This window comes from Myodes glareolus, chromosome 7 (assembly GCF_982192425.1).
Source record: "Myodes glareolus chromosome 7, mMyoGla1.1, whole genome shotgun sequence".
Classification (NCBI taxonomy): domain Eukaryota; kingdom Metazoa; phylum Chordata; class Mammalia; order Rodentia; family Cricetidae; genus Myodes; species Myodes glareolus.
In genome coordinates, this window is record NC_142032.1 from 72,106,495 (window position 1) to 72,128,697 (window position 22,203).

Below are 22,203 nucleotides of genomic sequence, written 5' to 3' on the forward strand. Positions count from 1 at the left end.
TCACAGGGCTGTAGTACTCCATGGCAGGACTGTACACCATTGTCTGTGGGCTCACTCTCCTATTGATAGTTGTGGGTGTGGATTTGAACTTTTGGCTATTACAGGATGCACTTGGGATTATTTCTGTGTGAGTCTTTTGGTGTGTATCTCCAGTAGAGTTGCTCTATCTTAGGGAATGAGCATCTTCAATAAGGACTACTAGGGAGGACCTGAGGCCATGGCTCAGTTGGTCAAGTGCTTGCTGCACAAACACGAGGACCTGAGTTTGGATTTCCATGTTGGAAAGAAAGATGCTGGGCCTAGAGACACACAATTATTACCCCAGCACAGGGGCGGAGATGACAGGAGGACCCCTGGCTCACTAACCAGTCAGTCCTAGCCAAACTGACCCAGGTTAGATGAGAGACATTCTAAAAGCAAAATAAGACAGAGACCAACTGGAAAAGACATCCTATCTTGATGTCTGGTCTTCAAACATATGTGTACATAAGCTTACATGCATATACGTGTACACATGGATATGCATATACATGTATATGCGCACATGTAACACTGGACACAGAAAATGGGCAGACAATTTTCCAGGTTGATTATGACCATCAGCGTTCCCACCAGCAGTTGCTTTTCTTCCTTAAAAGCCCACATTTGGTCCTGTCAGTCTTCTCTGTCTTATTCATATTGGTGACAGATGCTGCTGTTTGTTGTGGTCTAACTCTGTGCTTTCCTGGTGACTGATGGTTAATGCTTCTTTGCCCTTAGAGTGACTTATTTTGCTCAACCCCACTTAGGCCACGTTTTCCCTCGCCGTTGTTTTTATTTATGGGAGGGGTTTCTGTGTTCTCTTTTTGTCAGGTACTCGGAGCAAGGCTTGTCTCCGCCCACTGGTTTATCTTTTCACGTCACCAAGGGTGTTTTTTGAATAACAGATGTTCTTAAACCTAAAACAAACCAGTCACCAATCGTTTCTTTGATGGTTGGTGCTTTTCCATCATGCTTAATTTTATTTTTACCTTCCTCAAGGCCTTGAAGACATTCATCTCTATCTTCCTTCTACTGATAGTTTCCTCTTGTATTGCTGCTGAAATATTTGCTATAATAAAATCGTGAAGTAAATAGTCATATAGGCATGGCTGTGGTGACGAGCAGTCTGTTTTGAACCAGCAATTACCTTCTGGGGTCTTTATTAGCAAGGTATGAGGAAAAATAGGAATTTCCCCATGATGATGCAGAGGCAGTGAGGATCAGCCACAGTAGCTACCGAGACTCATCACTCATGCATTTGGGAAGTATCGGGTAGATGTCAGGGATTCTATGATGGAGACTCATCTTGGCTTGTGAACGAGGCTTCCAGACTCTTCAGGAAAGTAGACTTATCTCTCTGAGATGGTCAAGCTTTCATAAGGTGTTTGACCCCAAAGCAGGATGAGTAGGGTGAGTGGCATGATTGGGAACGGAGCGTGGGAGGCTTTCCAGGTGAAGCAGCCACTGAGCTGGACATCCAAGGTGAGGGTCAGAGACCGGATCAGATCCCGTGAGGCTGAAGTTTCCTGGGGCAGACTCTATGGGCTGCAGGCTTGGTCTGGCCTCTCAGTTCTCTGAGAGTTTCCTTGGTTGGACTCTCAGAGCCTGGGAAAGACACTCTCCAGACTTCTTTTACTGTGTAAGCGAGAGATGTCAGCCAGATTCCGGGGACCCCTCGAGGTTCTTAGGACCTCAGAAGACTTTCCTGACAGCTACTGTCATCGATCCAAGTCTCCGAGTGGAATGCAGGCATCCATTTTTCTAGTTTCTTCCAAAGATTTTGGTTCTTGAGTTGGATCATTTAGTTTTTTGTTCCAGCAGGGCAGTGGGGCACATTTTTAGGGTTCTCTTTGAAGTGTTGGGCATTAAAGAGCTTTCCAAGAGAGATTAGATAAGACCAAGATTAGCCCAGAGCCTTCCCAAGACCCTCAGAGACTACCACACCCTTCAGAGCCGCTCTTGGTGTCCGAGGTAGGCAGTGAGCCACTGCAAACACAACCTCATCACACAGGAAGCAGCCTCTGTGCTCCTCATTAGTTGGGGGAATGTCAAGTTCAGAAAGGCAAAGGAAAGAATCCCGTAACTCAGTCCTACTGAATTATAGGCAGCAATGAAAACAAAAATTCAAGAGAGCTAGAAACTGATTACTGGGAGTCTTCCCCTTCTATATCTTCCAAGCCCTCTGCTTTGGTAGTAGCAGGCAGCCCCAGCAGGCCTCCACAGCTCCTCTCTGTCAGGAGAGATGACTTCCCCAGTTCTGGTCCCTTTCCTGGTATAAACCCCAATGCCGCCAAAGCATTGGTATTTTATTTTGGAACTCTCTACTCAAATGGGGGAACTGAAAGAGTGTACTTGGGATCTCCTGCCATGGCTGGCTTTCAAATTGAACTTGGATACTTCGTAATTATTGAAGTTAGTCTGGCCTTTCTGAGTCTCTGTTTATGGGCAAGTCAGTTTGTGGACATTGTGAAGGCTAAGTGGCAAGATGTTCAGAGGGGATGACTCATGGGGAGTTGCTTGGACACTAGCCTAATTGCTCACAGATTAACAAGCTTTTAAAGATTTGATCTTGACAGCCAGACAGTGGTGGCACACACCTTTAACCCCAGCACTCGGGAGACAGAGGCAGGTAAATCTCTGTGAGTTCGAGGCCAGCCTGGTCTACAAGAGCTAGTTCCGGGACAGGCACCAAAGCTCCACAAGAGAAACCCTGTCTCGACTTTGAGCACAAAATTCATGTGCTGTGCATTCGGTTTCCTGTTATCTCTGCACCACAAAGTTGGCAGTCTTGGAATTTGTTCAAGAACTGATACACAGAGTGTCCTAGCTGTGATAAAACACCCCGCCAAAAACAACTTAGGGGAGAAAAGTTTTTTATTTGAGCTGTGTTATAGTCCATCACTGTAAGGTATGGTCACATCACGTCCCTGGTCAAGAGCAGAGAGGAGACATGCCTCCTTGCTTAGCTTGCCTTTCTCACTCTGATACAGTTCAGGGCCCAGTCAATGAGATGGTTTTGAACACATTCAGGGTGGATCTTCTAATGTCAATTAATCCAATTAAGAAAATCCTTTATGGTCATGTTCATCAACCAATCTGATTTAGACAATCCTTCGTTGAGATTCTTTTCTCAGGTAATTTTAGAGCAGTGGTTCTCAGTCCTCCTAATGTTGCAACCCTTCAATACAGTGCCTCCTGTTGTGGTGACCCCAGCCATTCAATTATTTTCATTGCTACTTCTTAACTATAATTTTTCTACTGTTACGAATCTCAAAGTAAATGTTTGATATGCAGGATATCTGATCTGTGACCCCCTAATGATTACAACCCACAGTCTGAGAACCACTGTTCTAGACTGTGTTAAGTTGATAATTAAAATTTGCCGTCACACATAGCTTGGTGGTGGTGGCAAGGACCTTGGGGATTGATGAAGATATGACAGGGTAATGCCCTTCATTGTGTACACTGGCCACTATGCAAAGAATGCCAGCAAGGGGCAGAGTTAATGAAGTGTGTCCTGAGTAGGGATGAGACAAGGGGTCCCATCTCCACTCCCCACAGATGGAGCGGCACTGGGAGACGGAGCGGTGCTGAGAGACGGAGTGGCACTGGGAGACGGAGTGGCACTGGGAGACAGAGCTTCATTTGGCACAGGGTGTTCCAAGAGCTGCGTGACTTAAGAGAAAGTGGCTTCATCTCTGGTGACTGTCTGTCTTCTCCAGATTGTGCCACATCACGGATCCCTAATTAATATTTTCCCGAAGACTTTTTTTTCACACTTTTTTTTTTTGCCATGTTCCCTCACCCACATGCTTCTCAGGACAAGAGCCTGTTTTAAACAGTGGGAGAAACTCAATTTGATGGTCCAAGCATGCTTGTTTTTGTGGCAGGAGAGTGTTTATCCTCAGATGGGTGTGGCTGCTGGCCCATGGCATGGATTAGTTGGGGACTAGGTCCTTGCTATAGTGTGGCCATGGTGCAGGGTTTGCCAGAACACTGAGATGCTAAGGAGGCACAAAGGGCTGTGAATGACTTTTCTATTTATTTCGAGATTTTTTTTTTAAAGCCAAATCTCATATAGGCCTAGTTGGCCTCAAACTCTTTGGGATTGTAGGTGTTAGCCGTCATTCCAGTTTTTTTTTAAATACTTTTTTTTTTTTAATAAATACGGTTTTATGCAGTGCTGTGGCTTCATGCCTGCTAGGCAAGGACTCAATTGTTATACATCTGAAGCCCCAATATATAGTAATTACCTCATGATTTGGCGATGTAATAAATATATGGCCCACACAGAGGGTTTTTGTTGTTGTTGTTGTTGTTTTGTTTTTAAACTACTGGTTACAAATACTCCTAAGCTTGGTCGCTTAGAAACATTGTTTCTCCTTGTTACCCATCACCAGTGCAGTCGCATTCCTGCCTTTCTCTGCAGTGTTTCTTGAAGGATGTAGGAAAGCCCTCCTTGTTAGAAGGTAGTATTGTGATTGGCAGGGCCAGTATTTCCTTGACAATGTAAACCAAAGGGATTGTAACACCTGCTTTGCCTCTCATTTGGAACCTTTTGGTTAGCCGGGTTCTCAGTCTCACCGACTCCAGGGTTTCCACACCATTGTGCCTATTTAACTCTCAATATTTATCCTACAGTGCCCAGCCAGTAGAAACAGGTACGTTTGCCAACGATTCATATGTCTGAAAGTGCCCCTGATTCATTTGGCTGTTGATGGATAGTTTAGCTAGTAACAAGTTTATGATTTCTTTTCAGTCAGCCCCCTGTCTGCGTGAGTCACCACTGGGTCATCTCCCACAGCTGCAGACAGGTTAAGGATGGTAGTGGAAACTGCGATGTGTCTCTTTGCTTTTCTACATTTCTGATCTTAAGGAGGTGGAGGTGTCCGTTTATGCTATGGGTTTTCCTAGGGTTCTATTGTCTTGGGTTTACTGTTAGTGGCTCTCCTCACTGTGACTGGAATCCAAAACCCAGAGCATAGTCTGAGGCCCTGAAAATGTCACTCAGGGACCAGTAGAGGCCTTGGCTGTTGGTTCCAAGGAAGCTATCAGTTGTTCCTTTTCTGTGTAGTTCTCTCTGGTCTTTGCTTGTCCCTCTGGCCACAGGAAAGAGGAACTGCCTGTCTCCCTGTGCAGCACTGAGGATCTCAGATCCCGTGATGTGTTGCGGTGACATGGGCTCCTCTCTGACCCTCCTGGCTGTTCAGCCTCTGTACTGTTCTATTCATTTACCTGGCGTCTCCCACCATTCTCCTGGGTGGGAACAAATTTAGGGTGATACTGTAATTACCTTCCTCATCTTTGTCTGCAGCGTTGAGGACCCTGCAGGTGCATTGGTGGGAGGATCTTTCTGCGGATTCTGAACACCCACCAGCTCTTCTGAAAACCTTTAGGATGTTCTCAGGGAATCAAGAGGAGGAAAATTAATCCGGCAGAAAAAATACTGAAGTTCACCAGGACTAAGCATGCAGTGTAATGCAAACCACAAAGATATATAAATATATATAAAATACAATTAATAAAATATAATATTATATATACACACACAAATTTTATTAATGAGTGCAATGGGGAAACAGACTCATGGATACAGAACAAGGTATAATCAGTTGTATGAAACAAATCTGTTTTTTCCAAGGGAGCTTGGAACCAACTACACACTGCTTCATGCTGCCTGACCCGGTCTTCACCACCCAAAAAAACGAGCAACCTCTTTCCCCCACCCCTGTTAAGCGGTCATGTCAGCAGACAAGAAGTCATGCCCTAAGGCTGGTACCCCAAGGCTATTGGTGGAATGAGTTCCCACAAAGATACAGCGTGGAAGATATTTTAGTATCCTATACTTTGAGTTAATTTGAAGTCTAAAATCAAAAGATAATTTTCCTACCTCTTACCTTTTCATCTTTAGTTTAAGCATCTTCTTTTTTTTTAAAAAAAAAAATAAGGTATTCTCATGTAAACTAGTATTAATATTAAGATAGACCTAGGAACTTTCACCAGGAAATGCGTGACTTTGTAACTATAATCTGAAGTTGTTGTCTTATTCATCTTTGTATAAAAGAATGTAGGAGGGCAGTTTCTCCTTAAACTACTAGATTTACGCTTTTATTAATTTTAACATGTTTAAAAGTTTTACGTTTAGTGTGTGTGTGTGTGTGTGTGTGTGTGTGTGTATGTGTTGGGGAGACATGTGCATGCCTCAGTACACAGGAGGAGTCCAGAGAACAACTTTGTAGCAATTGGTCCTCTTCTCCTTCCAGCATCCCTCGGATGGAACTCAGGTTGTCAGGCATGGTGGCAAGTCCCTTTACCTGGTGAGCCATCTCACTGGCTCTAAAATATGTGTTAAAATCTTGTTTGGAGAAGTGGGGCCCTTATAGCCGCTTTAGCGGGTGCTGTTTTTCTTGAGCCCCACAGAGTCACACACTGAAAACCACATTGTCCTGTACCAAGCAGGTAGCCAGTGGCCACCAGATTGTCTCCCCCCGGGAATCCTGGGAAGGGAGTCACAGTAATTATTGATGGGAGGCAAAGCGTGAGGTAGTCAGACGAAAAGATATGAGTGGAAAACTGTTGAAATAGAAACTTCCTGAATGAGGCTGACTGCCTTGCTCCATCTCCGTGACCCTTGCCCTACACTGCCCGGCTTCACCCTCAGCACCGGACAGGGGACTCCACGCGCTTGTCCCAGGCACTGTGGTGGCTGTGAACTTGCGACTAGCTTCTGTTACTCTTTCTTTGCTGATACCACTCAAGTCCTGGTGGCAGGCAGGTGGCTGGGTGGAGACTCTGGACAGGTGTGACAGTGCTGGAGGCACCTTTAGAGTCAGTTTCTTTCTCTGGCAGCACTGAGCTTGTGCTTCCTGGCTGATGGGAGCTCTGGCCCTGTCCTATCCCGTCCCTCCTGTCCCTAGAGTGATCCTTCCTTGTTTAACTGAGGCACCGTTGGTCTCCTTCACTCAAACAACACTTACCAATCCACGTGGTCTGTATCTTTATCTTTACCTTACAAGGACATTGTGCTCTCCTGGGGTGGATCCACCACTAGCTACTCCTCCATGGAGGATGGGAAAGGCTTCCAAACAAAACAAGATCAGCTAAAGATAGCACCCTACAATAAAGAAAAAAAGTGTCAGGGTGCTGGGATCATGGAAGACAGTATAGATGAACTGACCGAGCCCATACATTTATCTGGGTTCCCACCAAAGTCACTTCCCAGCAATTCTATTGATGAAGAAAGCAGAACATTTCGTTTCTTCTGTGATACCCTTGTAGGTGTGGGCAAGAGTAGATGCCACTCATGGGAAACTCCACTGTTTCCCTGGGCACACGATGGCCTAGGCCCTTCCAGAGGGCAGGCATTGACCGTTAGAGTCAGTGTGAGATGTGTATTCTCACTTATGGGCATTTCTTTCCATATCTTATATGTCTCAATGGGATTTTCCACCAGGGAAGCAATTTTAATAGATATTTAGTTTTATCCAAGTGTTTCTTTTAGGAATGAAAATATTTATATATGCATGAGATGTTTTCTTTTTCTAGAAGAAAGGCTTTGAATAGCAGCCATTGTTGTCACGAGCTATCTGTCCATCTGGCTGTCTACCTGTGCATCTGCCTGACTATAAATGACAGAAATGGAGGCTGCAGGGCCAGATGAGGCAACGGAATTCTTCTCCATGTTCTGTTGAGTGGAGGCTGGAATGATGTCTGCGTGGCCCCAAACAGTATCACAAATGGCGGTGGATACCGTTTGCTTTTCTGACTTGATTATATGGAGATATCGCAGATCTTAGCACTCACATGTGGAGGGACTGAACTAGGGTTTCCCCCGCCCCCTGCCCATGTCTGGTCTTTGATGCCTTGGTCCTTTGGGGTCAGAAACTAAATTAGGAGTTCAGCTTACTTTAGAGGTCATACCCAGAACACAAGGATTATCCATAGAGCCCAATTGCCAGTGGCCAGCTCCATGCCAGGACCAGGAGGTATGGGGCCTCTCAGCACAGGCTGAGGATGCTGCCAGTGTCTGAAGCATGACAGCTTGAGACTAGATGACCAGGTTAAGTGCAAGGACCCAATAGCAGGTAGGAGCAGAGGGGAAAAAATCAGAACTGGGAGGCAGGCACATCCGTTTAGGCACCCTTGAACTCAAATCCCAGTCACGCTTTAAGTGGGTAACCCTGATTCCAGTGGCCCTTGTAAGTCAGTGAGTGCTATCCCCAAACCTTGCCTGAATTCTGAACACAGCCTGTGATGGGTCTGTGAGCCCAGGGCAGCAGCTGAGAGAGGGTGCTTCTTGTCCTGAGGGAGGGTACAGGCCCACGTTACCAGCCCTTGTAACAGGAGAGGTAATGGGTTTATATTCTGAGCTCAGGGGTCGTGCTTCATGGCTGCTGGACCTGAGAGGCAGGGCAGACTGCTGCTTTGGTGGCTCAAGAAGGTCCACAGTGATGCCCATCATAGGAGGCGAGCATTATGGATTTCAGAAGAGGTTGTGGGACAGCCTTGCTCAGTTATACGATGTGAGCATCATCAATTCCTGGTAGACAAGATGGAGAATTACTCACTTAACACTTGGTATCAAAACCCTGCCACCCATGTGAGTCAGACTCCTGTGCCCTCCAGACCTGGAAGGTGGAGGGACAGGCCCTTGTGAAGCAGGGGTTCATGGTAACTGTTGACCTTGAGTGGCCCCGGGAAGTGAACCTCTTCCTCACTCACTGAAAGGGTCGCCAATGACTGCCTGGTGTCAACCGTGTCCCTTGCCTTCTTACATGCCATCTAAATTCATTGCACACCCCCAGTCACCGTGCGGCCTCTGCTCACATCTCTCTTTTCTGCATGCTGTTCTCCCTCACTTCACACCCCTTCCCTAATGCTCTCTCCGTACGTGACTTCCCAGCCCCCAGGTACAAGATTCTTTCTCGGAATCTATGGAACACTAACACTGGAAGTTGACCTGTCTTCCTGCAGTGTGTCGGGGGTGGGCAGCAGTTTCATCTGATTATGCCCCCCCTGCACTATGGTGGGGGCCAGGTAGATGGCTAATGCCAGTTACCAACCCAGGAAGCTTCCCAGAGGGTGACAGCAGACCCCAGCATGCACAGTGTGGTGTACCAGCCTGGAGATGAGGCTCTGAAGGCCAACTCCACTGGGCAGCTCTGCTGGCAGCTGGCACCTCTCAGTGACTTGTCTCAGGTTCTCAATGTGCTGGCTTCCACTTTTGAGAGGTTAAGGGAGGGCTGTGTGGTATCTTGGTTCCTGGCAGATCTGACCTTGCCCACCTGCAGTGCCTGAGTGGATTTTCCCATCCGGCTACTGGCAGAGCCCCTGTCTTCTCATTAGACCTCTCCAATCTGAGGCGAGCAGCTGCAATGCTTGCAGCTTGCCCTCAATTCCAGCACACTTCTGGTCTCCCCAGTGACTGTGTCCTCTGATGGCTGACGTTGAAGTTGTCATCTGATGTTTCCAGTTCCCAGTCTGGAAACAGACTTGATTCACACCTACTGGAGAGCTGTTTTTCTTCTCCAAGTCCGATGGTAAAGAGGAGACTCCCCTGTGATATTTTATCACTACAAGCCCCCCAATGGGACATGATGGCAGGTTAGTGGGTAAGAGAGAGTAGCCCAGCCTAGGAGACCTGGTGTCCAGCCCTGGCTGCCATCAATAATGTTATGTATAGGGATAGTGGTCTATAGATTTGCAGTCATTGGCTGGTGTTTATTCCAGGATCAAACTGCGCTCAGGAACTCTTCTCGCAGCTACCTATTGTCTCCAATAAGAAAGACGATAGAAGGTTTCCATTTATGCGGCACAGCTCATTACCATGCACAACAGAGGCCAGAGGTGCCGAAGCAGAATCGACAAGTCCTGATTAATTTGCAGAACTTGAACATGGGATTGTTAGATTCCTACCCAGTGTCATTGTCATGGCCGAGTCTCCTGGAAGGGGCCTTTATTGCAAATGACATCAAATGGCAGTGAGGCCAGCAGAAGAGAAGGAATCTCGGAGCCCAAATATTCAGAAAGCAAATGCTGGTGACAGAACTGGGGAGCCACTGGCAGCGGCTTTGACCTAATCTGTCTGAAACCCAGGATGTGCCAGGGCAAGGGGGCCATGCCAGTGGTTTAAGGGCTCACTGGGGGAAGAAAGCACATGGCCGCCTCTGAAAAGCAAACACTCATTTCTTCTGATATCCATCTTTGTTTCTAACGAGCCCTGTCCTTCCCAGGTTGCCCGCCTCTGGGTCTGGAAACATTAAAAATCACGGACTTCCAGCTGCATGCCTCCACAGCAAAGCGTTACGGCCTGGGAGCACATCGTGGGAGACTCAACATCCAGGTACTAGCCTCTCCATCCATTCCGGTCACACTGCTGAGTACTCGGGTCACGGACACAGGGAGGGCTCCCCCCCGAGCTTGGGTTGGTGATATGTGGCGTTTGAAGAGTGTTAGCTGGTTCTCTAGGTGAGGGGGCACTGTAGAGTGGGCCTCTGTGCAGAGGAGGATGGGGCTTCTCCAGAGACAGATGGCAGGGCACATGAGGTAAGGACTTCCTTTGGGTGTCCTCTGTCTAGAAATGGCAAAGGCAGAGTAAAGAATGCCCACAGGCGTGGACATGGCAGAGATGTCCACCACACAACAGGGAGGCAGCCTCATCTTCTTTCTCCTCCTTGGTAATCACCAGGCCCGCCCATATCATCCAGGCTCTTCTCTGGAACCTCCCTGGCTCACAGGGCACATCACATGTGGCCACCCCTCTGAGGTTCTACTGTGATCTTGGCCCGTGGTACTTTCTAGTCTCCCTCTCTGCTGAGCTTCCTCTGCATACTCCACAAACCACTCAAATTGTAACCACAGGCTGGTTACCTTGTCTGCAGGGAAGGCCCTGCTGCCCCCAAAGCAATAGCAATCCCGCCAAGCCATGGGAAGGACCCCCACATTGCTGTAGGACTCAGCCTCTATGACAGTGCACGGCTGTTCCCTTATGTTCAGGTGGAACACTTGGCTCAGTCAAGGTGTAGGTAGGACTGTCTTTTTGCAGGTTTGAGGGAAAGCCAGGCCTGTGGCAGCTGCCATCTGGATCCTGGCCTTTCCTTCTATGAAGCTCGGCTTGGTGGGCTGGGCCTTTCTTATGTGTAACTCCGGACACCCCTCTTCTGATTCTACCCTTTTCTTTTAGAGCACCCTCTAATTATCAAGTTTTCTGAAGCTTCTTTAAAAATGGACAACCGTTAAGGGACACTGGGATGTGGTGACAAGACAGTGGCGGGAAGACAGACCACATCAAGACAAAGCCCTCCTGTGTGTTATAAAAGGGTAAAGGTGGACTCTCAATGGTGGACTAGGGGAGATCACTGTGAATCTCCGAGGGCCCCAGGCCCCCTACGATGGACTCTAGACCTCTGAGGGAGCAGCTGCAGCTTTTTCTTGGTGCAGAAGTTACTTTTCTTTTTGCTTGGACCAAATGCCTGGCAATGGCAGCTTCAGGGAGGTTTTCTGCTCGTGGTTCAAGGGTAGAGCCAGGGGAAGGGTGTGGAGATAGGTGCTTGAGGTAGCTGGTAACCAGAAGTCCACACTCTGGGACAGAGAGATGGATGTTGGTGCTCAGTATCTTTCTTGTTTTTATTCAGTCTAGGACCTCAGTCCACAGCACAGTGCTGTCTACGTTTAGGGCGACTCTTCCCACCACACTTCATCCATTCCTTCAGGCTTCATCCATTCCAACAGGCTTGCCCAGAGCTTGGTTCCTAGGTGATCTAGCTCTCCTCACAGTATCAATCAAATGAGCCATCGCGGTTTTGTTTATGAGCCCACTCCTTGAGCATGAGCCCCACACGGAGGGGACCTTGTCTTCTACTTGAGAACTCCCTAGAGTTCAGAATTGCACCCATAATACATGGTGGAGGCGGGCAGAGAGGATGTCACCAGAGACTTGGTGAAGTGTGGCGAGAATATGACCTTGTCATCTCTGGGCTATGCATCCAGCCCCATGGAGGGCAGTCTTTTACCTGTCTACTTTGTCTTTCATGCATAGGAGGTATAGCCCAGGACACAGCAAGCTCCTCTCCGTAAACACCTGGGCAGAGGCTCACTCTGCTGCCTGTCAGGAGTAAGGATTAAGGAGGTGGCTGGACATCACATCAGTGTTGTTTGTCTGCGTGGGGATTTGTCTCTGCAGTGGTAGCTTGTTTACCCAGGAGCCTTCTAATGAGGGAACCTCCAGAAGCGACGTTACAGAGCAGAGTTGCTGCTCGCACCCTTAAAGGAGAAGACTTGTTTTGATTCACTGTTTAGAGCATAGGGTTCGTCATGGTGGGGAAGGCATGAGCTGGTAGGATTCAGTCCGTGGCAGTGGGTACTTGCTCATGCCCGTTCATATCTTGGTGGATCCAGCAGTGGAGAGCAGGACGGGAAACTAGGTTGGCTTATAACTTTCAAATGCCTCTGTAATCTCTTCTCCAGCAGCACCAGCTGGAGATCAAATATTCAAATACATGAACCTACAGGGGACAATTTGCAATCGAGCCATGATGCAACCTCTTTCTGGGGTTGACCAGGGAGGGTAGAACATGACCCACAGCACACAAGCCTGCTTTGTATATTTTTTTGTGCATGCATATATATATATATATATATTTATAGCGGTACCTATGTACATGTGTGTGAGGGTCAGAGGTTAATATTGAGTGTCTTCTCCAATTACCCTCTTCCATACACATATTTTTCTTGAGACAGGGTATTTCTTTGAATTTAGAGCACATTAATTGGCTAAGTTTGCTGGCCAGCAAGCCCCAGAAATTCCCCTTGTTTGTCCCTTCCCAGCACTTAGAAACGATGTGGTTGTAGGGATCACTCAGGTCCTCATGCTTATGTGGTAAGTGCTTTATAGACAGAACCCTCTCCCGACCCTCATGGGTGGGCTTGGATAAGATCTGCAGAGGCAAATGCTGACTAGGTCAGGGCCCTCCTTTCAGTTCCTGCTTTCCGGAGCCAGCACCGCAGGCATCACGATATGACAGATCCAGGTGCACAATTAAACCCGCGCTCCAAGAATACATCACCCCCACACAACAATTAGAACTATGATTTAAAAATAGCCATCTCTTGTCTCACATGTGAGTATTTTGTAGGCGTGTCAAGCTAATGGGATTTTAAGTGTGAGAACCACCAAGGTGTCAGAATTAGAAGCTGCATTTCAGTCTGTCTTCTCGTGCGTCAGGATCTGAACAAGTTTAATCCAGCCCTTCCCTGGCCCAGGTCTCTGCAGGTACATATCCAGGCCGTGGTAGGCAGAGTTTATAGATGGGAGTTTTCAAACTGGCTGCGGGTCTGTAGGGGGAATAAAGGTGAGATTGTCTCTGGTAAGTCTCAGAAGCCTTATCCATCAGAATGCATGTGCTCCTTAATGGAGGACCTTCTGCTCTGACCTGGCGCAGAAATCACAGGAGAAAAGGCCCCCTTCACTCACTGCATTCACGATGCACTTGGCGCTTGACAGAGGGAGAGCTGCTTTGCCTCTAAGAGCTGTCAGCACCTTGCTGGATGGTTTTCATGCATTATTTAATTTAACACTAACGGCACAGACAAGTACCATTATTGGCTCCCTTGACTTACACAAAGCAAGCACAAAGCGTGGAGGGACACAGCTAGATTTCCCAGAAGAGGCAGCTCACGAATCCAAGCTGCTTGAAATCTCAGATAGATGATCCTCACAATGTCATAAAATTGCCTCAGCAGCTAGAGGGAATCTAGGTGTGACATCTGCAGGGGTGAGTCAGCCAGTACCTCTCTGCTGTCCCTGCCTTGTGCTGACACTCTTGCAGCCTAATGTGTCCTGATTTCCAGGGTGTTCCCTGGACATATTTGCTGGCAGGTACAGGAGTGAGGTCATTACGGAGTGACATCACTTGATACTAACATTTGCTTCACATTTCATTTTTGTTTTCCTTCTCTGACATCCATGGAGGATTGCTTCAAGGAAAAGGTCACAGGGGACCCAAGTTCTTCATATATTTTTACATAACCTTCCACATCCTCCCAAATATGTTCAGCCACCTCTGGGTTGCTCTTAGTACTGAATTCAATGTAAGTGAGTATGGCGTTGCATTCAAGGAGCAATGAGAAGACTTCTACACCCACTCAGCACAGCCACAGAGTCTGTGTTTGAATGTCTCGGCTCCATGGCTCTTGGACTGCACAGATGGGAGCAATGATCTGTGGGTTGTCTAGGTACTGATGGCGTGCTGCCCCGTGTAACAGCACCTGATGGGAGTATACTCTGCAGAGAGATGCTGAGGCCGCTGTGTAGCACAGTCCCCCGCTTCCTATTCCTTCCGCTTAGAGTGGTCCAGTCTTCATTTTTGCTCACTGCCTCTGTGAGTTTTCTTTTGGCCTCCAGAAATCAGAAGCACCCCACCTTCTATTACATATCATAAATGATTCTTTTAAAAGATCAAACCTACAGTTGTGTTGTGTGTGTGTGTGCATGCATTCATGCATATATTGTGTGCATGCATTCTTGCATGTGTTTGTGTGCATGCGAGCGTGTGTGTGTGTGTGCATGCAGTCATGCATGTATTTGTGTGCCTGCATTCTTGCATGTGTTTGTGTGCATGCGAGCGTGTGTGTGTGTGTGTGTGTGTGTGTGTGTGTGTGTATGTCGAAGTCAGAGGTCAGTCTTGAGTGTTGTTCCTCAAGAACTGTCCATCTTTCTTGAGGCAGAGTCTTGCACTGACCTGGAGCTCAGTGATGTGACCAGGTTGGTCAGTCAGCTAGCAACGGAGATCCTGCCAATCTCCTCCTTCCCAGTGCTGGGGTTACAAGCATGTACTCAGCTTTTCTATGAGTTTGAAAGATCAGACTTAGATCCTTATGTGTACAATAAGTGTTTTACCAACTGAGCTAGCTCCCTAGTCTGATCTCAAGTGTCTAAAGCCATTGCCTTGTCTGTGCGCAGACTTAACTGCTCATATTTTTTTTATTGATTTGTGTCTTGTGGTTGCAGGCATCAATGCCAATAAATAGTTTTCACTTCAAAGCATAGAGATAGTTTGTTCTGGAGCCAAATGTGAGTGACAATGGCTATAAACAGGGATTCGAGCTCTCTGCAAATGCTGTGTTCAACATGCTAATAGTTTTATGAAGTTTTTTCCTATATAGTAACAGGATTTAAAAAAAGGGAATGAATGAAGACACCTTTTCAACACACCATTAGGAACTTCAGATAACTAGGTTACAGCCAGTCTGGGACATCTCTGCGATAGGTCTCAGATTTCTGATGGCATCCTCCGCCTTTGGGTTGACAGAAACTGGTGGTCTATTGGTACATCCAAAGAGATTTACATTGCAGTCACAAGGATGTTAGGTCAAACACAGAGGTGGGCACTGAATGACTGTTAAGGGGGATGAAGGTAGCCCAAGGTAGTTTGACCTGCAATATCCCAACTCCTCACCATCACCGGAAATGTGACTCAGTTAATCAGTCTTGAAAACTGTTTAACCTTGGTATGGCTTTTGTTCTGGAAGCTTCAGTTCACAGAGAGTTACACAGACTTCTGAAATGACTTGACTGGAATGAGATTTCCCCCAGGAACTTGGGTTTTACAGCTCAGGAGTTTGCAAACAACGAGCCTTCACCGGGACACACCTGCTGCAGTGTGGCAGAAGCAGAGTACTTTGAAAGCATCTCTGTGGCCCAACTTGTAACTCTTGCTTTTTGCCAGCTTTTCCTATGAACTTCATAATATATGTTTAATGATGAAGCAGGGCTTCCACTGCATCAGTACATAGGGACCAGACTTTCCAAAGGTTTGAAAAAGAGAAGCAGTTGGCATAACGGGGAAGATTTGGCCACTCACAGTGTTTCAGTGTTTGTTCCTCCAGGACTCATTGGACCTTTTCCACTGACTTCCCTTCTGTGATCTCACTGATACAGTTCCTGGTCTCCTTTGCCCCAGAGGAACCGCAGATTGTTTGGAAAGGAACACTGTAAGCCTCAAAGAGTCTGCAGACAAGCCACTAAAATATGTTCCGATCCTTTGCTTGTGGTTAGTCTTAGGAGGAAGCTCATGTTGCAAGGAGTCTTTCTCTGAGGAGATGTAAACACTGTCTATCCCCTCTTCTTAAGGTCCCAGTGAGAAACCAAAATATGATTCACTGACATTTGCCCTGGGGAACTAATGAGTTTATTGGGCTTTACTTACATAATGTGAGCGTCAGAGTTTGTTTTTGTCAACTTGGCATAAACCTAGATGTACCTGAGAATCGAAGACCTGCTTTCATCCTATTTGTCTGTGGGTCATTTTTTTTTGATTACTAATTGACGTGAGAGGGTCCAGTCCACTGTGGGCAGTGCCACCCCTGGGCCTGGGCTATGTAAGAACGGTAGCTGAGAGAGCCTGGGGAAGCAAGCTAGTAAGAAGCATTCCTCTGCTGGCTTCTGCTTCAAGCTCCTGCCAGGAGTATCTATGTCAGTTTTCCTCTGTGATACACTATAACCTGTAAGGTAGATTCTTCTGTGATACACTATAACCTGTCAGGTAGATTCCTCTGTGATACATTATAACCTGTAAGGTAGAATGTGTTCCTCAAGTGGCTTTGGGGTGTAGTGTTTTATCACAGCAACAGAAAGCAAAGCAGGACAGTGGGAGAGGGAATACTTGCAGGAATGTGGAGGACCCCAAAGAAGCTGCTCTAGGGAGCCTTCACCCCAACAGAGACTATGGCTTCTTCACAGCCATAGAGATAGATAGCCCTCCACCCCACCAGCCTTCCCCAGCCTTTATAACTGTAGTGCCTCTGAGGTCACATGCAATTGGGGAAGAAATACATACCAATGACTGGGGGAGTACTGGCATCTCAGGGGAGGGTCCAGTGATCCTCTGAGGGAATGCCAACAATCAACGGACCAGATTGAGCTAGTCTCTTGCAAGCACACACAACTGCTAGGATAAAGATGTAGGCTGTTTTGCTTAGAGACCTATACCTGTCCAACACCTGGTACTCATGTGGCACATCTAACAGCTGCTCCCTACCTGCCCCATCTCCGAAGCATTCTTTGAAGTCTCTAAGAGCTTGGCTGGGGCTGGTAAACAGTGGTACCCCTGACTAAGTGACTTGTTCCACTGTTGACAACTCAGGTGGCTGGAGAGACCTGAACAGGTTAATAACAGTTGCTATTTCCAAGTGATGCATTTCTGTCCTGTTCTTTAGACATGAAGAGGGGCTGTCTAACCCATGGCCCACAGCCCACAGGCAGTCCAGCAGAGCTCTGAATGTGTTCAATCACAAAATCGTCAAAATACTTAAAGCACAAGACTGACTTTCTTTCTTTCTTTCTTCCTTCCTTCCTTCCTTCCTTCCTTCCTTCCTTCCTTCCTTCCTTTCTTTCTTTCTTTCTTTCTTTCTTTCTTTTCTTCTTTCCTTCCTTCCTTCCTTCCTTCCTTCCTTCCTTCCTTCCTTCCTTTTTTGCAATATTGTTTGCAACTCAATTGCATGGATCTTGGGTGTGACCTCTGTAAATGACACTGTCATGTCACAGTGCCTTGCATGTGGGCCACAGTTCGGACACTCCTGGATTCAGTGTGTGGGTCAAGACAATTCTTATTTGCCCAGTGTGTTCCAGAGAAGCCAAAAGGTTGGAGGCACCTGCTTTAAAGCTGTAGTTAGGAAGTGCTGCCGTATGCATGTGGACAGAGGACAGGAACTTCTGAAAGCATGTCTGACTTGGACTCTGGATGTCACCATGGCTCCTACAATGGCAGGAAAACCAGCCACAGATCAGAGCTTCCTTTAAAGGGACATTATTTTGAGGTCATAAGAAAAGCATGGTATAGCTGGGCGGTGGTGGCCCACGCCTTTAATCCCAGCACTCGGGAGGCAGAAGCAGGCGGATCTCTGTGAGATCAAGGCCAGCCTGATAAACAAGAGCTAGTTCCAGGACAGACACCAAAGCTACACAGAGAAACCTTGTCTTGAAAAACCACACACACACACACACACACACACACACACACACACACACGTGCGCGCACACACACAAAAGCATGTTATATCACAATTACCCACTCTCTACATGCTTAGTCACAGTGTTTGGTACACAGTGGCCCCTGTCTTATCAGGCAGGTTAGAGATGACTCTGGCCCTTTATATCTCCTTCCTGGAACAGAGTGCCTGTATGTGTCAGGCCCCAGCAGTGTCCAGTGCTCTGGTACTGCTTTTAAGGGGGCTTACAGCACATTCTGAAGCAGATACTGGAGTCCAGTTATGGGGATTTGATCTTTTCACTTGAAGCGATATGTGAACTAAGGCATGCGGCATCTGTGTGCCCTTGGGTCAGGCAGTCAGGTGTGGACTACTGAACTGAAGGTCTTACTATTGCATTCATTTGTTATATGTGTGTGAGGCCAGGGACAACTTTCAGGAGTTTCTGCTCTCCTTCTACCACGCAGGTCCCGGGCATTGAATTTAAGTCATCAGGCGTGGCTCTCAGCACCTTTCCCTGCTGATTCGTCTTGCCTAGCCTTGAATCGAGTTTTAGCCTGGTGTGATGATCACAAGGCTGGTCTCACTGCTCACACCTGTGGCTTTGCAGAGACATATGATTTGGTGCCAGTGCACCTGGAGTCACTCCTCTCCCAGCTAAGAGACATCTTTCCTGGAAAGAAGAGGCTGGAGCTTTGCTTCTCTGAAGTTTGCCACTGTGTGTCCCATGCCTGCCCATGCCTGCCCATGCCTGAACCTTTGGTCCTGAAGCCTGCTTGACCATCCAGCCCTGACTCAGTTCATGGCGCTCAGCCTCTATTGGTTTCTGGTTATGGGATGACTGCAAGAGATTTAACTGTGACCCCACAAGCCCCTCCTGGAGGCTGCTGTGTACTGGGGGCTGCTGTGTACTGGGGGCTGCTTTGTGCTGGGGCTGCTGTGTACTGGGGCTGCTGTGTACTGGGGCTGCTGTGTACTGGGGGCTGCTTTGTGCTGGGGCTGTTGTGTACTGGGGCTGCTGTGTACTGGGGCTGCTGTGTACTGGGGCTGCTGTGTGCTGGGGGCTGCTGTGTACTGGGGCTGCTGTGTGCTGGGGCTGTTGTGTATGGGGGCTGCTGTGTACTGGGGCTGCTGTGTACTGAAGCTGCTGTGTACTGGGAGCTGCTGTGTACTGGGGCTGCTGTGTATGGGGGCTACTGTGTGCTGGGGACTGCCATGTACTGGGGGCTGCTGTGTAGTACTGGGGGCTGCCGCATACCGGGGGGGCTGCTGCATACCGGGGGGGCTGCTATGTATTGAGGGTTGCTGTGCATTTGTGGCTTCAGAGGCAAAAATAATCCCAGAGAGAATAATTCTGAATCAAAGCTTGCCATCCTGTCTCTTCTCATAAAGGGACTCATAATGCATAAAGTATTGTGCATCTGGCTTCAAGCTGCAGTCTGGGACACAGTGCTAGGTGCCAAAACACTGGAATTTGGGGTATTTGCATGTTTATGGTAATAATGGAAGTGGATATTTTAAATGATGACTCCCTTGGAAAATGCGTAATGAGTACTTATCTTAGCAATGGGTATACACTCCTATTTTCTCCCAAAAAAGTGTCTTGTGATTGGACACTGTAGCACACACCTGAGATTTCAGACCTGGGAGGCAGAGGCAGGAGGATTGGCTGCACAGTGAGTTAGTCTGAGACCAGCCTTCACTCTATGAGAAGGGAGGAGAATAAATTGGAGGGGGCAGAATAAGAGGCTGCAGAGGTGCTCAGGGGTGAAAAGTGCCTGCTGCTCCTGTAGAGCTCTGGGGTTTGGCTCCCAGCACTCACGTTGGGCAACTCACAACCAGCTGTTGCAACTCCAGCTCCCAAGGATCTGATGCCTTCTCTGGCCTCTGAGGACATCTGCATGTACATGGTACACACATATGCACTCAAGCACACACAGTGACATAAAGCAAATCTTAAAAAATAACCAGTAGCAGAAGCAGCTTCCATTCCGAATACAGGAGCTGCTAGAGGCCACTTGTGGCCACCCTACCCTGTTGTTGTGATACCCTGCTGTAAGAAAAGGAGGAGGGTGGAGGAGGGCAAAGAAGAGGGGGAGAGGGAGGAAGGAGCTAGATTCCACTGTGAGCATATTCTAGGGTGATCAAGGTCTGCAGCAATTAACTGAATATTTTAAAATAGCATATAGAAAGATTTTCTGAAGTGTTTCTGGTAAAAAAACAAATGACTTGTGTGGTTTTAGACATGCCATGGTCCAGATCCCATCTTCACACATGTATTTGTATTCAACTGTCATGCTCTATCCCATGTTTATTGTGTCCGTGAAAAATGAAAGCCAATACAAAAGCAGATGCTAACAAAAATGTAATGGATGAAATTAGACCTTGACAGGACAAGAGAAGAAGTAGAGAGGAATAGAAATAATGATTTCACCGCTGCTCAGAATATGGAGTTCATAGGAACTTTCTAAACAACATAGAGAATTAAGTGAGTTCCATCAGCTTGACTGAAGAAGATTTGGAAAGTATAGGAAAGACGAACTTCAAGCAAAGAAATGGGTCAGTAGCTAAAGGAAAGCCAAATCCAAAAATAGAATGTCTAAGCCATGTTGATGACTCACTGAAAGAGCACTCGTCAACAGGCTAAACGGACCAAGCTCTCCGCTTGACAGGATAGCTGGGGGTGTGGCATAAAGTAAATTTAGTCACAAGTCGCAGCTGGTTCAGCCAGAAAACGGAGTGAATTTTGTTCCCTTCCCTTTCTGTGATGGACGGTCTGTAGATGATTTAGCCCAAGGAATGTGTGGCCACCCAGCAGTCCTCTCCTAGGGATTCTATTTCAATCCCATTTTACAGACGGACTGTAACTCTGCCAGAAAACAATGATGATAACCCTAAAGAGTCCCTTGTGCCTCTCTCTTTGGATGGCAAGACCACTGAGACAACGAACCAAGAGAAACTGGGCATTTTACAGGATAAGCATGCTGGAGAAGTAAAAGGCTGAAGCCTGGTGCCTGGGGTAATTTGTCCCCTAGGAAGAGATTTCACAAAGTAAGACAATTTGTCAGAACATCTTAAGGGAAAGGCTGGATCCCAGACAACCATGGGTCAGTGATGGTCGAACCCACAGCTTAACCAAGACCGCTCTTGCCCTCTGTTTAAATTGTAAACATCTTGTCAGCACCCCAAAGACAGACTTGGGAGTGGTCACTGGAAGTTAGGGTCAGCTTTATTTGTCAACTTCTTAATGAAGTTAATTCATAAGGGAAGGCCCAGCCCACTGTGGGTGGCACCATTTCCTAGGCAGGGGGTCCTGAACCTTATAAGAGTGGAGACATTGAGTTAAGCCCAGCAATCAAGCCAGCAAGCACGAATACGTTTGTTTCTCTCTGCTCTTGACTGTGGAATTGATGTGGTTAGCTGTTTGAAGTTCCTGCCTTGACTCCCCCACAACAATGGACTATGACCGGCAATTGTAAGCTGAAACAAATCCCTTCCTTTTGTAAGTTTCTTTTCTTCATGATATTTTATCACAGTGGCAGAATGGAAACTCGGATGGTGAATCTCCTTATCTGTCCCGTTCCCAATGTGGCCACGGTGAATGACTCTCTTTTCTCTGTTTTCCTATGTGGTTTGTCTCTTTAGCCTGGTTTGGGGGGATGGTTGGCTGAGTGTTTGTCCATAGGGCTTTCAGGACCCAGGGTCTGATGTTGATAATTCCAGTGTTAAGGCCACTCTACAGCCGGGTGGTGGCAGCACCTATCTTTAATCCTAGCACTCAGGATAGGGGCAGAGGCAGGCAGATCTCTGTGAGCTCAAGGCCAGCCTGATCTACAGAGTTCCAGGACATCCAGGACTGTTACACAGAGAAATCCTGTCTTGAAAATCCAAAAAAGAAAGAGAAAGTAAGTAAATAAGTAAGGAAGGAAGGGAGGAAAAAAGGAAGGAAGAGAGGGAGGGAGGGAGGAAATAAGGAAGCAAGGAAGGCAAGGAGGGAGGGAGGAAGGAAGGGAGGGAGGGAGGAAAGGAGGGAGGGAGGGAGGGAGGGAGGGAGGGAGGGAGGGAGGGAGGGAGGGAGGGAGGGAGGAAAAAATGAAGGAAGGAAGGAAGGAGGGAGGGAGGAAATAAGGAAGGAAGGAAGGCAGGGAGGGAGGAAGGAAGGAAGGAAGGAAGGAAGGAAGGAAGGAAGGGAGGAAG

General features: G+C 47.4%; 1 protein-coding gene across 1 annotated transcript in view; it reads left to right on the forward strand.

Annotated features, from left to right (window-relative positions):
• Cpxm2 (carboxypeptidase X, M14 family member 2) overlaps positions 1-22,203 on the forward strand; it is a 115,106-nt gene that overhangs the window by 18,279 nt on the left and 74,624 nt on the right. The window contains exon 3 of the mRNA XM_087908348.1: positions 10,254-10,363. Coding sequence (XP_087764474.1) covers positions 10,254-10,363 — 110 coding nt within the window. The remainder of the gene's footprint in view (positions 1-10,253; positions 10,364-22,203) is intronic.